Here is a 15015-nt window from a genome sequence, read left to right on the forward strand (position 1 = left end):
ACAATGATACTGAGTCTAGAAAACATGGAGGTACAACAGGTAGGGAAATAGACTATTTTGGAAGGAGACTATTTTACAACTGAGCTTAGATGGGGCTGCACTCCCTCTTAAGAGCCAAGTCCACACTAGGTAAAAGTAAAGGGACCCCTGACTGTTAGTTCCAGTCGCGGACGACTCTGGGGTTGCGGTGCTCATCTTGCTTTATTGGCCAAGGGAGCTGACACTAAATAGGCACTAAATAGGGATGCTTAGGTGGCTGAGGTGGGTACGTGTGCTCTTTGTCAGCTTAGGGTAGCTGTTGGCACAGCAGCCTATCTGCGGTAGATATGTGTACTAGTTGCATCAGTGCTGTATGTAGGATTGCATTTGCAGAGAGTTCAGAAACTTCAGCTACTGCAAAATGTAACTACTCAAGTTCTGGCGGAAGCCAGGAGGTCAATTCAGGTGACACATGGCAACAGCTGAACTGGCTGCCTGTGGACTTCTGATCCCAATTTAAAGTGCTGTTTTTAATTTTTAAAGCATTAAAAAAGTTTGGGGCTGAGTCAACCAAAGGACCACCTTCATTCCTAACAGCCTGCCTACGTGTTATGATCACCAACCACCCTTCTTACATGCTGTCCTCTGAGAGTAGTCAGATTGGCAGGCACAGAGGAGAGAGCCTCTTCTGCAGTGGCCCCGCACTGCTGGTATACATCACCACTGGGAAGACTTAATTGTTACAGGCTTTTTGGAGCACATTAAAGATCTGGCTTTTACATGAGATATTTCCTTTGGCTGTTTCATGGTTCAATAGCTGGTTCAATATGTGTAATTTTGGGTCAGTCAGGTGTTGGTGTTGTTGTTGTTGTTTTACTACTGCTGGCTTTTATTATGTATTTTCAGATTGTGACTGTATTTGATTTTACCTTGTAAGCCACTTTGAGGGGGTTTCTATCTTTTTAAGGTGACCTAAACCTGTTTTAAATAAAATAATAAACATTTTTGCAACACAAATTGTTAATTTAGCTAGAGGCTCTTCTCAGAACAGCTGTAGCACTTTAGCCCTTTACCCCTTCTACCACACTCTAAATGATCATGGAACCTATTACAGACAGTAGGGTTCATTGCTTTGGCAAGTGAAGCGGATGCAGAATTTTAGTGCTGGGAGAAGGGGGGGGGGAGCCCACTGCAGCAGGGGCAGGCAAGTGTGCTAACTAGATGGAATTTTATTTTATTTTTTAAAAATGAAGGCCTTCAAAGGAAAGAAGCATTTGATTAGCACATCACTACCCCTTGCAGTGGGCTCTTTGATGGCTCTGGATAGCACTCATCAATGGAAGATTAAATGGAATTATTCAAACGGCCATGCTAGGCACAGAAATTCCAGAAACGACGTCTCTGGCTTTGATGTGAAAACACCTGAAACAGAACGGGCTGGGACTCAAACATCAGGGGAAGGAGTCACTGACACAGATCGGGAATGTCACCTAAGGCAAATGCAACGACTTTTAAATGCTCAAACCCTGCTGCTGTCCAAAGAAAACAGTATTTGAATCTTACCCCACAATACTTAAGCCATCCATGAATTAGGCTATGAAGCAGCCATAAATAGACTGTTCGGTAGCCGTTTGGTTTCCATATTTATTTAATTGTGGAGCAGAAATTTGAGAACAAGTTGTATTCCCTGTTCAGCTTTAGATAAATTTCATCCAGCCAGAGGGCAGAAAATACTAGAAGAAATGATACCACACAGGAGATCCCTTCCAGCCTTAAAAACTGTGTGTGGAGATCATCAGTATACAATGGAAAAGTGTAACTGTAGAAAGCAATGCTTATAGTTAAGGGAGCACTTGCAGACAGTGCCTGAATAAGCATGTCTGACACCTGCTAACAACAAAAGGATCAAGCCAATTGATGTGCATTTTGCCACTAGATGGCTACACAACCTAAACCAGCAACTCTAGTGTTACCCACCCCTTCTGGATGAGTTACCTCTTCCTCTACTTTTGACTACGCAAGAAACTGCAGCCTCAGTTTGGAAAGATGAAGAAAATACAGAACATCTGTAAAACAGTGAAAACCAATAAAAATGAAAGTGCACTGAAGGAGACCTAACATGATCTAATTGTGAAGTACCTGCAATTGGGTGAAGTGGAAATTCTTTTTAACAAAAAATGGCTGTTAAACATTAACAATTAAGTTCAGGGACAGAGGAGACAAACCTGCTCTTGCAATCAAACTCACACTGCCAGACAGTACAGAAGTAATGCTCTGGAAACCAAGCTGTCCTTCTTCTGAGATGCCTCCATTCATTTGGCTACTGGTCCCTGTTCCTGCCAAGTCAATGTAAATCAGAGCTTTCTGGCTGCAAAGCTTTGGCTGCTGTGAATGTCAAAGGCTTTGGCTTATTGCACAAGGTCAGTCATTAGTATTTCTTTCAGGCTATTAACAGGGCCCAGGGAAACTTATGAAAGTGAATTATCAGGGGGAAAGTGGGCTTGGCACAGCTTTTAATGAATTATAATTAAAGCACCAAGTTGCTCCTTTCCTTTATCCTTTTGCTGGCAGCATTTAGGATAATGATTAGAAAGTAAAAATTGGGGATTCTCACAGAGTAAGGAATTTAACCTGCAACCCACCATCTTCATCCTTCTGTGGAAGCAGCTCCTTCTCTCTCACTGAGAGAAATAGGGGTAGTTGCCCAAGCCATTTAGTGGCAAGAAGTGTCTGCTCTACCAGAGAAGTTGCTCCTTCCTCATATGATGAGCGGGATCTTAATAATGCATGAGCCTGCTCATGAAAGGACTCCACTCAACAAACAGGAAAGAGGGCTGAGGTGGTCCCTCCCCTGATACTGCAAGCCTCCCTGACCCCAGTGAGTATGGACAGCTGAAGAGAGGAAGCCTACAAGTGGACAGCACTACGCCTGTGCACTTCCACGCAATTTGGAAACCCATTCATGCAGAATTCCATATCTTGTGGAAGCCTATGCACATAGAGCTCTAGAAACATAGGCTTCCCCTCTTCAGATGTTCATGCTCAACATGGGGCCAGGGAGGTGCACAATGTTATGGGTAGGGCCACCAGCACCACCCCACTTCCTAATTGCATGAAGCCCCCTTCATGCATGTAATGGTACCTTCCATAGTGCTTCTGAAATATAAATCCTGCTTTGGACTAATGTGGCAAGAATAGGCCTAGAAGATAGCTTAGATATATAGGTGCTATAGAAGTGAGTTAGGAGTTAGGTTGGGGATTCACCTAATGACTCGTCAGTGGAAGCACTGCACAATGACGTTCACTTGTGCAACACGGCTTTAACCCTCTCCTCCCCATGCTTGCCACTATCCTCCCCAAAATTGATTGTGTGTGTGTGTGTGTGTGTGTGTTCCAGAACAGTGTGCAGGGGGAAGAGAGCAAATTTTCACCTTAGCATAATGTTGAATTCCTCCCTTGTTTTCTCCGATTCTGAGAATTCTCTTCATTAAAAAGCTATACAAAGTTACTAAATGGTCACCCCAAACACCTTTAGGTTTTCCAGTACAGTACTGGTGCCCTGGCATCCTATAACCATAGCTGTCAACTTTCCCCTTTTCTTGCGAGGAATCCTATTCGGAATAAGGGAATTTCCCTTAAAAAAAAGAGGAAAGTTGACAGCTATGCCTATAACAGACAGGCGATAGTATCCACTGAATCCATCAAGAGCAGCTGTTTTAAACCCTAGACATTTAATTGTCTTATGCTGAAAATGCTATAGTTTGGGAGGTGGTGGCACAGTCAGAATGGTCATACAAGCTGGTGTCACAACCAGCTTCTTCCTAGACCTCGCTTGAGGGAACCATTCTACTTCAAATCTGACTCAGATTCCAGTCACGGGATCTGAAACGGTGTGGTCGATAATCCTGCCTTCCATTAGGCCTAATTGTCTTGCCCCAGTCACCCTTCTTAGCTGCAGCCTGCACAAATATCAATATTTATTACAGAGAGAAATATTTACAGCATCCCACCTGCTACTTGGCACTCTCGAAAGGGACAAGAAAGCTTTGGTCTTTTTCTTTTTTAAAAAAGGAACAACAACAACAACTCACAGACAGCAGCCTTCAACTGATCACTAAGAAATGGGCTGTTAGGGTCAGCTAAGAAACCTAACCCAAGACGGGACACATGGACAAAGACAAAGACAACAGCCAATAACAGGCATGTAGAGCGTGCCATTTCCTTTTGTCTCCCTCCCACTAGACATAGAAGTCTTATGCTCGACCTTTCCATGACCTTGCATATGGTGTGAGGGGGAAAAAATGCAAATGCCATTTGTCCTGATTGCATAAGCACCAGTGAATCCAATGTGGGAAAGCAATAAATATGTTGCCTCACTAGGTCTACACTTTTCAAGTATTACTTGCTGTAAACATTTTTTCCTTTACTGCAAGAAATCACATAGTGACTAGGAAAACAACGACCCAAAAGCTAACCAACCCACACCCCAAGCAACTAAGAAAACCAATTAGATTTTACACAAATTGCACCTGAAGAAGCCCACAATGCACCAGTTTCAGTTTAAACCACTCACAATTTCCTTAGCTTCAAAAAGGACAGGACATTCCTTAGGAACACAGTTGTCAAATACACAGAGACAGGGAGGAATCTCTTCAACAGGGCGAAGGTTTGTGTCAATGCAGAAGAGGAATGAAGGACTTTCATAAAACCAGATGCCCCTCCAATGGTAAATAAGGAGTATTAAAAAAATATCTGTACTCTATAAATACACAGCTGAAGATGAATTTCAAGACAGATGAGCTGAAGGATTGGATGGCTTTTCCACTCAGGTACATTTCTCCTAAGTGCCTCTTGCAGATACAGACTGCTGGACTTTCTTTCCCCAGCTGCACGATTTGAAAGGTTTGGTGCAAATTTGTGCTTGTGGGGCTTTCAGTAAGTTCCCAGGCAGAGGCATAAATGGAGTTTTTCAAACATTCCCAAAGGCGTGAAAATCCACTTGCGAACCATCCATCTGAGCCACAGACAACGGGGATCTCATGAGATGGGAGGGGCAGTGTATGCAGCGGAATTTTATCAATGGGATATTTGATGTGGCCACTGTGGTTTTTGTTACAATTCTTTTTTTTCCTTCTCTCTTTCCTTTTTCTTTAAAAAACAAAACAAAACTTTAAATAGCATTTTTGTTATCTCCTAATATACATCAAACAACTTTCATGCAAAGCAGCAGTCATGGAGGAATCTAGGCTTCCCAGAACCTTTCTAGGTGTACAACTTGAGGAACTGAACTTCTTGGCAAACCCAACTGGTTTCCTTTTCAGATGTCCCATTGTTACTGGTTTTCTCCTGTCCTTTTGACTGAAATCTGATGATCGAATTTTGAGCTACGTATCTGGGCTAACATCTCTTCCTCGGTGGATGTTATCACAGTATACTTTAGGTGTGTTCCCAGCAGCCTCCTTGCTGGTTTTACTCAGTTCCCAGAAGTTTTTGAGGCAACTACTTCCATCTCTTTGTTCCAGGAGATCCTGCTCCTTTCTTCAGCTCTCCATAGACATGGCACCAATAAGCTGTTCTACTTTGTATGCCAAGCGCTGCCGGCGCGCCTGCTCATCCTGCTCCAGAGCCCCGATGATCTAGAACCAAAATCAATGCCAATGCGTTAGAAAGAACAGAACTAATAATAATAAAACTAGCCAATATAGTGAGTCAGATTAAATGGAGAGAGGGATGGAAAAAAGGAAAGATGGAAACAAAGAAATGGTTTTAGAAAATCTTGGTATTTTGGTGTCTATATATATTCTGCTAAGAAAACTGCATTGATTCTATTCTGTGGATTACACATAAAACCAAAAGGAGTCCTGCTGGATCAGAAGTCCAGCACCTTGGTTTCACAGTGGCCAACCAGATATGTACACAGGAGTGATGTTCTGACATTTCAGTCTAGCTTTGTTAGTAGTTACTATATATATATATATATATACACCTGTTACTTTTTTTTAGAGAGCTTGGAAGATGTATGAGGATAGATGACCAACCTAATCCTAGCCTTTAGCTGTATTTCCCCTCAAGAAAAAGGTTAAGGGTAAAATGACTGCAAAGCAGAGTGCCACTGCCTTCACCAGCCCATACTCATTTTTGTGTTATCACAGTGGTGCACATTACCAGCAAAAAACACAATCATATTCTGGATGCTACATTTCCTGTATCATTTAACAAGAAAGTAATGAGGTTCTCATCCCTAATCGGCAAATGGCTGCTGCTCAGTACCACGCGCTTATACATGCAATTAAATGACAAAAGCCTTGCTTTTAATGGTTGTAATTGCAAAATAGGCTTTTCTTGCACTGCAAATTAAAGGGTTGAACAGATGGTGGGAACTTGGTTTCAAGTGATGTATCCATCAGAAGAGCCCATGCTGCCAGCAACACTTTGCAAAATAGATTGTGTTTGAGTTGTGCCATACTATTCATTTCTGGGGGGGAAAGGGATGGTGGGACAGCACCATAGGTCAGAATGCTTTTTTGAAAGCATTTGGAGAGCAGTTCGGCTTTTCAAGCAGCTTTTTAAAAATAAGCATTTAAACCACAACTCTGCTTTCTCTGATGACTGTGATGTAATTACATAATGATGAAGAGTAGTCACTAATTCAATTCTATTTGAAATAAATTTCGATAATGGTAGATAGTGGATAGAATCACAAATGAGGCAACCTGACAAAGATAACTAGAAATTATCACAGGCCTCAAATAACACTTCAGAGGGTGTTTTTTGGGTTTTTACTCCACATTTCACAATAAAGCTATTTTACAACACATATTTTAAATCTACAATACTACAGGGATTTACAAGCTCATTTATAGAAATTTAGAGATGACTGCTTTTAGATTTCTAGATTAAAAACTAGCCTGTGATTAGGAACTTTTTGGCTGTGGCATTCTGCTTATGGAATTCAGGAAGAGTCCCTTACTTTTCTCTCTTTTTGACACCATTCATTTTATTTAACCAGGCTTTTAATGGTTTAGTTTTTAAACCATTAGGATGTGATACATAAAAACTAGGAGCATGCATGGTTTGGGTTCTTTTGGTTCCAAGTTGCACTAAGAATATGTTTATGATATATGGGACCAGAATCTCAAGAACTGGCAATGGCAAGCTGTTTTTAAAACTCTGGTGTTTCAAACACATCTTTTGATATGGGGTAATGGGGGGCGGGGGGCATGTCTGCTGTTCAAATATAGCTAAAAGGCTTTTGACCGGGACCAATTTCTTTTCTTAAGTATCTTCACTAGATACTTATTTCAAAAAGTAATTTTGGAGCTATTTTTAAGGAAAGATGGCAAAAACAACACTGCCGACATAGATTGCCAGATTTCCCTGGACATTTTTACGATCTCCACCTGGACACTGCTTCCAACTGCAGTATTCCAGGTATGTCCAGGAAATTCTGGACGTAGCGCAACCCTATCTGCACTGATCACTGGCCCATTTCTGAGCAGCATTCAATATGCTTTTGCTAACCTTTAAAGCCCTTCATGGCTTGGGACAAGGTACAAGCCTGACTGTGCACATAGACTTTTATCAGCTGAGTTGAAAGCAACTAGGGAGAGAGCCATCTTAGCTGTGGTGCCCTGTTTATGAAATGTTACTACTAATATTTAATATTGTAATTTGTTAAGGCTGCAATCCAAAATGTTTTCTTTAGGTGTTGGTGTGTGTGTGTGAAATCCAAAGGTGGTTGAACTGCTTAGTCCTATGTGTTGCAGAATAGAAGTGTGAGCAGGCTCCTTAGAGCTTCAGTCAAATGCATTTATATCCTTCCTCAAGCCCTTTCTGCTCAGGATGGAAAGACTAGGAATGATGCTGGTGGGGTTGCAGTGGGGGTGTTGAAGGGACAGCATTTATGTCTTTGTGCCACCTACATGATTCCACTATGCCGCCCCCTCCCCACTGAATAGTAACTGAATAGGCCTTGTGTGTCTTATCCATCATGTTATGGCAACAACACTCAGGTGCCTCATGAGACAAATAGTTCCTTGGGCCCCTCCAGGGAAGAAACATTTCCTCACCTCCTCACTGTATTTGCTGACATAGGAATAGATTTCATTGAGTGCACTCAGCATGTTGAAATCAATAGAGTGCAGGCGTGACTGTTCTGCGAGGTAGGCATTCATATCTTGGTCACTGATGGCTGGGAGTTTTGCAATGTCTGCATAATACCTGCAAAAGAAATGGAAAAGAATACATGAGAATAGTGTACAGTACTTTGGAAACAGAAAGGAATGTGTATATTGCTAGACAGATAAGTCTTGTAGGATATATAAAGATGCTTAAAGTAAGTTGCATTTTTTCAAATAATGGATATGTTGCCACATGCCAAGTTAACAGTATTACATAAAAACTAGCAACTGCTTATTTCTGAAAAAAACCACCTCTGTATTACTTAGTAATGGAAAACAAAACAAGCAACTCCACTTGTAGAAATACTTTTGGAGTTTGAGAAGAGAGAGGAACAACTGATGATCAAAGAGTGAAAGCTCAGTCAAAAACTAAAACAGCACTAGAATGAATTGAAAGAAAAAGAGGAAAAGTACATTAGGAAGCAAAACAATAATGTGAATGGGAGAGGACACTGTGGTTAATACTACAACACTTCCAGTATGTGCAAATAGATCTTTGATGACACAAGAAGACAACACTTTTTTGTCTGTGCTAACCCAATGCAGCAGTTCTCAGTCAAAGTACCACAGTAACTGTATACTTGGGAGAAGTTTGATGAAGAAGCTCACAACATAGTAGGCATTCATCGATCCCCACTGACCTCTCTACCCAGCTTTTATAGCTGGGTATGTCCTTAGCATAGAGCAGCTTGTTGGAGGGGGAGTCCTTGCCCAGACGGTGCTCTGAGGTGGAGCAAGAATCCATAAAGGTCTGGGCCACAACTGAGAGGCAGGCATCTGTGATACTTCCCTTATGGATGTCGAAGACAAACTGTGGATTTTTAATTACATTCACCCAGAAACGGAGGGGAAGGCTGTAGAAACATAAGCACACATTACAAGTTCAAGGAAGAGAATAACATATCTTCTTTCACCAAAATTCATTCATTCTTTCTTTCTTTCTTTCTTTCTTTCTTTCTTTCTTTCTTTCTTTCTTTCTTTCTTTCTTTTTCCTTCCTTCCTTCCTTCCTTCCTTCCTTCCTTCCTTCCTTCCTTCCTTCCTCACAAAATAGCATGCAAATCCCACAAAAAATTAAGAGTATATGTTTAACAAGAAAGGCTCCAAGCAGTACAGAAAAAGAATCAGAACCAGATCACACTGGGAACTAAACTGCAGCCAAATTCAACATCTTTTTCCTGTAAAGCTGTTGAGCTATTTTCTTGTTGAACTCTGTTTTTGTTGTTTTTTGTGCTGAACTAGAGTGATTATGTCTTCTAGCCAGTTCTGTGCAAATCCTGCTCCATGGCTACTCTCCAAATGGGTATGTGTTTGTATTTAATATGTTAATAGGTTCCTGTTGCATACGTATATTGTGTCAATAGGCTCATCCTAGGTACCTAGAGCCAACTCACAATAAGTTTTTTTAAGAGTGTCAGCCCTTCTCTTTAATTTTTAATTAATCTGAAGAGAGCCAATGCTGTGTTCACTTACTTGTTTGTCTCTTTTGCTCATGAAGGCTAACATAACGTTTTTTCCTTTGAGAAAAAACAAAAACTCTGTCTTCCTATATATATATATATATATATATATATATATATATATATATATATATATTTAAAAAGAGTATCTGTTTCAGACACCAGGTAACCAGCCTCAGAAAGAAAACTATACTTTTTGATTGCATAAATGTTCTTTGCTGAAGTTTGTGAATAATGGCTAGTCTCAGGCAGGTCAACAGCTATTTTCATCCATTGCTGGAGAAAATTAGTGATATTGCTATACTTGATAATTCCTTGGTTTAGAAAGTAAACTTGGTGACTTGTAATTCTTGCCTGAAATACAGCTGCGGGTGGTGTGGTAGGACAGAGGTGCTTATCCAATCTCCTGGCAGATGAGTCACTGCTGCTTATCAGGAGAGGTGAGGTGCAAATGCACTGGCTGAGCCAATCCTCTGCTCCTGCCAGTGTGTTTGCACTATGCTACCCTCTCTGCTGCCTTGTAAGCAGCAGTGACTCACCTGCTTGGGAGGTCAGGTAAGCACCTTCATTTCACCATGCTGCCCACTACCGCTTAACCACTGAGTATTTCTAGAGAATGGATTTTTAATTTAGCTCACTATTCGGTTTCTCAGATTCAATCTTAAGCAAGAGATGGCCTCAGATCCTGGAGAGCCACTTCAAGTCAGAATATATTGGGCTATTTCCTATGTTTCTATGCCAGGAGGGAAAACTGAGTTGGTTCCTTCCCTCTGGCAGACCAGAAGAAATGCTTTCCCCAGGGAATTCCCCTGGTGCCAAACTTGTCATCATTTCAGATGTCAGGCAGAGATATTTATGTTTTCCTGGAGATTTAGGCTGCACATTATATGCTATTGTGCTGTAAAATCTGTTTTTAATAATGTTTATGCAATTTTTATTTTTTTATTTTTTTACTTGGGTTGTAAATCACTTCAAGATTTTGTTAAAGTGGGAAAAGAAGTATAAATTGAATAAGCCTAAACCTGTCAGTAGGTAAGGTAAGGTTGGGGGGGGGGAGTGTAGTGATCCTGAGCATCTGTGAGAGGTTTAGGGACAGGCTAGATTCTGCCATGCTTCTGATAATATCAATGCAGACTTAAGAGCGTATGCCCAATTTTGGGTCATAGTTGGGCTTGGAAATGTGTTATTTTCCAGCTTTTAAAAAAACAGTTCGGTTTGACAAACATAATCATAAAATGTACTAGAGGGATCACGCATCTCCAGGGGAAATTACTGCCCACTGTGGGCTTGATTCCCTCCTGAATACCTGTCCAGGGAGATTTTGCCTCTGGGCTTCTGTTCTATAGTGAATAGATCAGTTGTGTTAAAGACATAAGAAATAAATACACGAGCTGAACCAGGAATAAGTCACAAACAGCATTGTAGTTTTTGAGGAAACTTGACTGGCTGCTAAACTCCTGCACACTGCATTTTACTAATACTGTATCTCACAGGGGCTAATTCCTTATATCTTTCCTTAAATTGTGTCAGCAGTGGAACATGACCACAGGCAGGTTTCTTTTGACTGTGTTCATGATGAGGTGCAACACTGAGACATGTTTCTGACAAATCTCCAGAACCCCTCCTCCCAATTGTTCATGCAGCTCAAGACTTGCAGTGTCAGTTTCACACTACAAAGTTATAGGCCACTTTTAGCCATTTTCTTACTGCTTTGCCAGATGCCTGCCACAAAAAGCAGAGGATGACTGCCTGTTGCCCTGTCCTCTTGGACGGCGAGTTACAGGCTTTCCTTCTAAATCCTAGGCATCTGCAATATATGATAGACTTTCTTCTGTGGAAGGATCAAAACAAAGCTGCCACTTCCTGCTAGCTTTTGAGTGTGTTGACAGGGAATCCTGCTTTAATAAAGATGAACTACTGTGTGCACCCAATGCTAAGCTAGATTGTTTCTCTGCTGTTCCAACTTGGATTCTGTCCAATAAGCATTTCCCAGTCTGCAAAAGAGTGTAATTCCCAACAAATTACCAACCTTGTTCTTTCAGTGACTTTCAGTTACTTCACTCAACACTTCTCCTGACTGACCTTCACAGCACCAGCAAAACACCTCAATCTTCAGAACACTATAATGCTTAAATCTTTCTTTCTTCGGGACAATCAGGGGATAAGAGTAATCCCTCCTTCAGTGGAGGGACAACACCCAGGATAGAAAAAATATGGTGCTCTAGCACTAAATAGTCTGGGCAGCTTGGGTCAACTCCCAAAATCTGCTGCTAATGCTGGGCATGGTCCTAAATCTCAGTGAGTTTGATTCCCCATTTGTAAATCCCCCTGGCAGATAGCACTATTTGCTAGGCTGTATGTGTGCTGTGGGTATGAACGAATCCAAAAGAGGCATAAGAGAATCCCATAGAAAAGGTGCAAGGCATCTTAAGTTTTTTTTTTTTCTTGGAAGGCCTGGGACAACATGCTTTTCTTTCTAGATCAATTATGATACCCTCTGCATTAAATTCAATCTGCATATTTATTTGATTTCAGTAATTACTAGCCAGCTCCAAATGTAGCAGATGTACTGGGGGGTGGGGGTGTGATACTAGGAAGGACTAGATAGATTTGGAAAGAGGCAAGTTCTGTCTCACATAAGCAAGTTGCTGCTGGCAGTGTGGTGGCAGCGAGGATTGGAAAAAAAACACCCTCAATTTATCATTCAGCAGCTGCCAAAAAGCATGTCAAAAAGGGGAACTTGCCCACTCCAGAAATGCTTCCTGCAAGTCTCTGCAATCTGGCAGGCATACAAATTAAAACCATGAAATAAATATTACATTCTTGCTTTCCTTTTCCTGAGTCCAGCTGTGGCAGGATCTGAGTACTCGGGAAAGGGCCACAGGTCAATCGCAGGATACCAACTTTGCATGTAGAAAATCCAAGGCCCTACTAAGATGATTTGAAGAATTCTGTCTTCACAAATTGCTGTACCAAATTACCCTGACCAAATGACCTCTTGGACTAATGTGTGGATTGGAACACATGCAATACACTGTGCATTTCTCCAAATGTTGTGCTACAGTTCTTTAGCAGTTTGAGTATACCAAAATAAGTTGTTTTTATTTTAAAAAAAACCAAAATAAATTTGAGATAAATCAAAACAATGTGTTTTGAGAGGAATTGCACAATTAAATAGATATTGAATTATGTATTTCAAGATGCATTTTGAGACAATTAAGACATGTATTCACAGATTAATGCAGAGATGGAAGGGACCACTATATGGTTAAAAAAGATGCAAAAATGACATGAGCTGGAAAGAGATTAATCTATCTCTAGGTTTGATCCTTGGTATTTCCAGTTAAAATATCTCAGATGACAGGGAGGGAGTGGACACTTTTGCTGAGCTAAATGAACCAATGATCTGACTTAGTGTAGGGCAGCTTTGTGTGTTTGCATGATCACAGTTGAAAGGGGAAGATTTGGGTGCCGGTTGGAATTTGGATACAGGAGTGTCTGTCTCTCTTTTCAAGATCCCCCCCCCCCAACCCCCAGCTGCTATATGCAGAGATCAGCTACGGCTGAGGATCTCTCCGTACTAAAGGCTCATGGGGTCTGGAAGCCACAGGGGGTGGAAATCTCTACTCATCAGCGCCACTTGGTAGCATTAAGATGTGTCATTTTATTCCAGATTCCAACATTTTATCCTAATAACTCATTCCTCTAAAGCTTCTGTTAAATTGTTTTTAGCTCCCTACTGCCTTAGCAGGGAATCTGGCTTTGGCAGACAGGATGATTAGAGGCTTTTCAAACCACAAGGGATTGAAGAACACACACACAACACACACATTGTCTGGGGGTTGATGCCTGGTATACGTATGAGCTTTTATTCTCCTTCCAATGGTAAATTTCTAACACAGGGAATTCTTAATCCTAAAATAAAAGCCAAGAGAAAGATGTAAAAGCAGCAATTCTTCTGAAAGTGTGGAATAAACTGCTGCTTGAATCAGTTGTACTTGATTGAAGCATGACCTCCTCTCAGAAAACCTATCTCATAAGCAAGATTTTGGCTGAAACTCATCAAACACACTTGGGAAGTGGCTACTTGACCAGTCACATCTGTTAGATTCTCAAACTAAGTCAGGAGTCCCCTAACTGGCCCATGGACCACATTCAGGGGATCTGTAGTGCGTCTGTAAAAATACGATTGCACATTACAATTGCTACGAAAGGCAGAAAAATTATTAATTGGCCCTCCAAGACCCCAAGCAATTTTCAAGTGGTTCGTGTGTGATAAAAAGGTTTGGAAATCACCGAACTAAGTAGTTGTTACAACTAAGGCAAGTAACAACTATCCTTTCAGGTTGTTTTTGTTCTGCTTCCAATAGCCCCTTTGAGACTTTTCTTTCATCTCCTAAAAGTTCATTTTTAAGGTTTTTGGGCATTGGACAGACAAACTGCAGAGTGGGGAAGCTCTCGAACCTGCATGTTAATAAGTAACAGGCTTCCCCCTCGGGATCTCACCAGCAATCAAGTAATTGTTATGCCAATGTTTAATTTGTCTACTTAGATCTTGCAATATATCTATGGAAACCAATAAAAATTTATTTACAAAATAGTTACAGCCTGCCCCACCCTACATCACACCCATAAGCCCCGTTGTTTATCGGGGGGGGGGGTTGTTTGGAGAGAGTCTCTTCCTTTAAATTCCTGAGTTTACCTTAGTGAAGACCTCGCTTGGAAAAACAATATAACTCAGGTGGTTAGGAAGGCCCAACAGAGACTCCATTTCCTCAGGGTTTTGCGAAAGAACAATGTTAAACAACAATTGATGACCTCCTTCTACTGGTCCACAATAGAAAGTGTCCTCTTGTATTGTATCACAGTGTGGTACGTTGGTTTGACAGCCACAGACAGGAAGTCTTTACAGAGGGTGGTGAACACAGCACATGATATCATGTTCTGGCCCCTGAGTTCACTAGATGACATCGCAAGGAATCGTTGCCTTAGGAGAGCGAGAAAAATTTTCAGGGATGATTCACACCCCAGCCAGCACCTCTTTAATCTTCTACCCTCGGGCAGGAGATATAGAAGTATAATCAGTCGTACCAACAGGCCAAAAAACACTTTCTATCTGTGGGCTGTTAGGCTGCTGAACGGAAAATAATATAGTGCAACTGACTTTCGGGATTGGTGTGTTGTGCGACAAGCACACAGAGTGCAATGAGATTGAGTGTTTGTGGGGTGGGGCTCAGTTAATTTCACTGTACACAGGTTGTATATTGACAATAAAGGTATTATTATTATTAAAAAGTACAGGGGTGTGATAAGGGTTTAAAATGAGACTTATGAAATTCATGAACATTTGGCACTTATTGTTGAATACTGTCTATAGTCTACACTGATGGCAGTGGCT

At 41.2% G+C, this 15015-nt stretch overlaps 1 protein-coding gene across 2 annotated transcripts in view; it reads right to left on the reverse strand.

The window, feature by feature from the left end:
* Positions 1 to 3939: 3939 nt before the first annotated feature.
* PLXNA2 (plexin A2) overlaps positions 3940 to 15015 on the reverse strand; it is a 440886-nt gene continuing 429810 nt past the window's right edge. For both annotated transcript variants that reach the window (XM_033152909.1, XM_033152910.1), the window contains exons 30-32: positions 8801 to 9013; positions 8049 to 8199; positions 3940 to 5615 (exon numbers count right to left, since the gene is read on the reverse strand). In XM_033152909.1, coding sequence (XP_033008800.1) covers positions 5520 to 5615; positions 8049 to 8199; positions 8801 to 9013 — 460 coding nt within the window. In that variant the 3' untranslated portion in view covers positions 3940 to 5519. The remainder of the gene's footprint in view (positions 5616 to 8048; positions 8200 to 8800; positions 9014 to 15015) is intronic.

Source organism: Lacerta agilis, chromosome 6 (genome assembly GCF_009819535.1).
Source record: "Lacerta agilis isolate rLacAgi1 chromosome 6, rLacAgi1.pri, whole genome shotgun sequence".
In the NCBI taxonomy this organism is placed as follows: Eukaryota; Metazoa; Chordata; class Lepidosauria; order Squamata; family Lacertidae; genus Lacerta; species Lacerta agilis.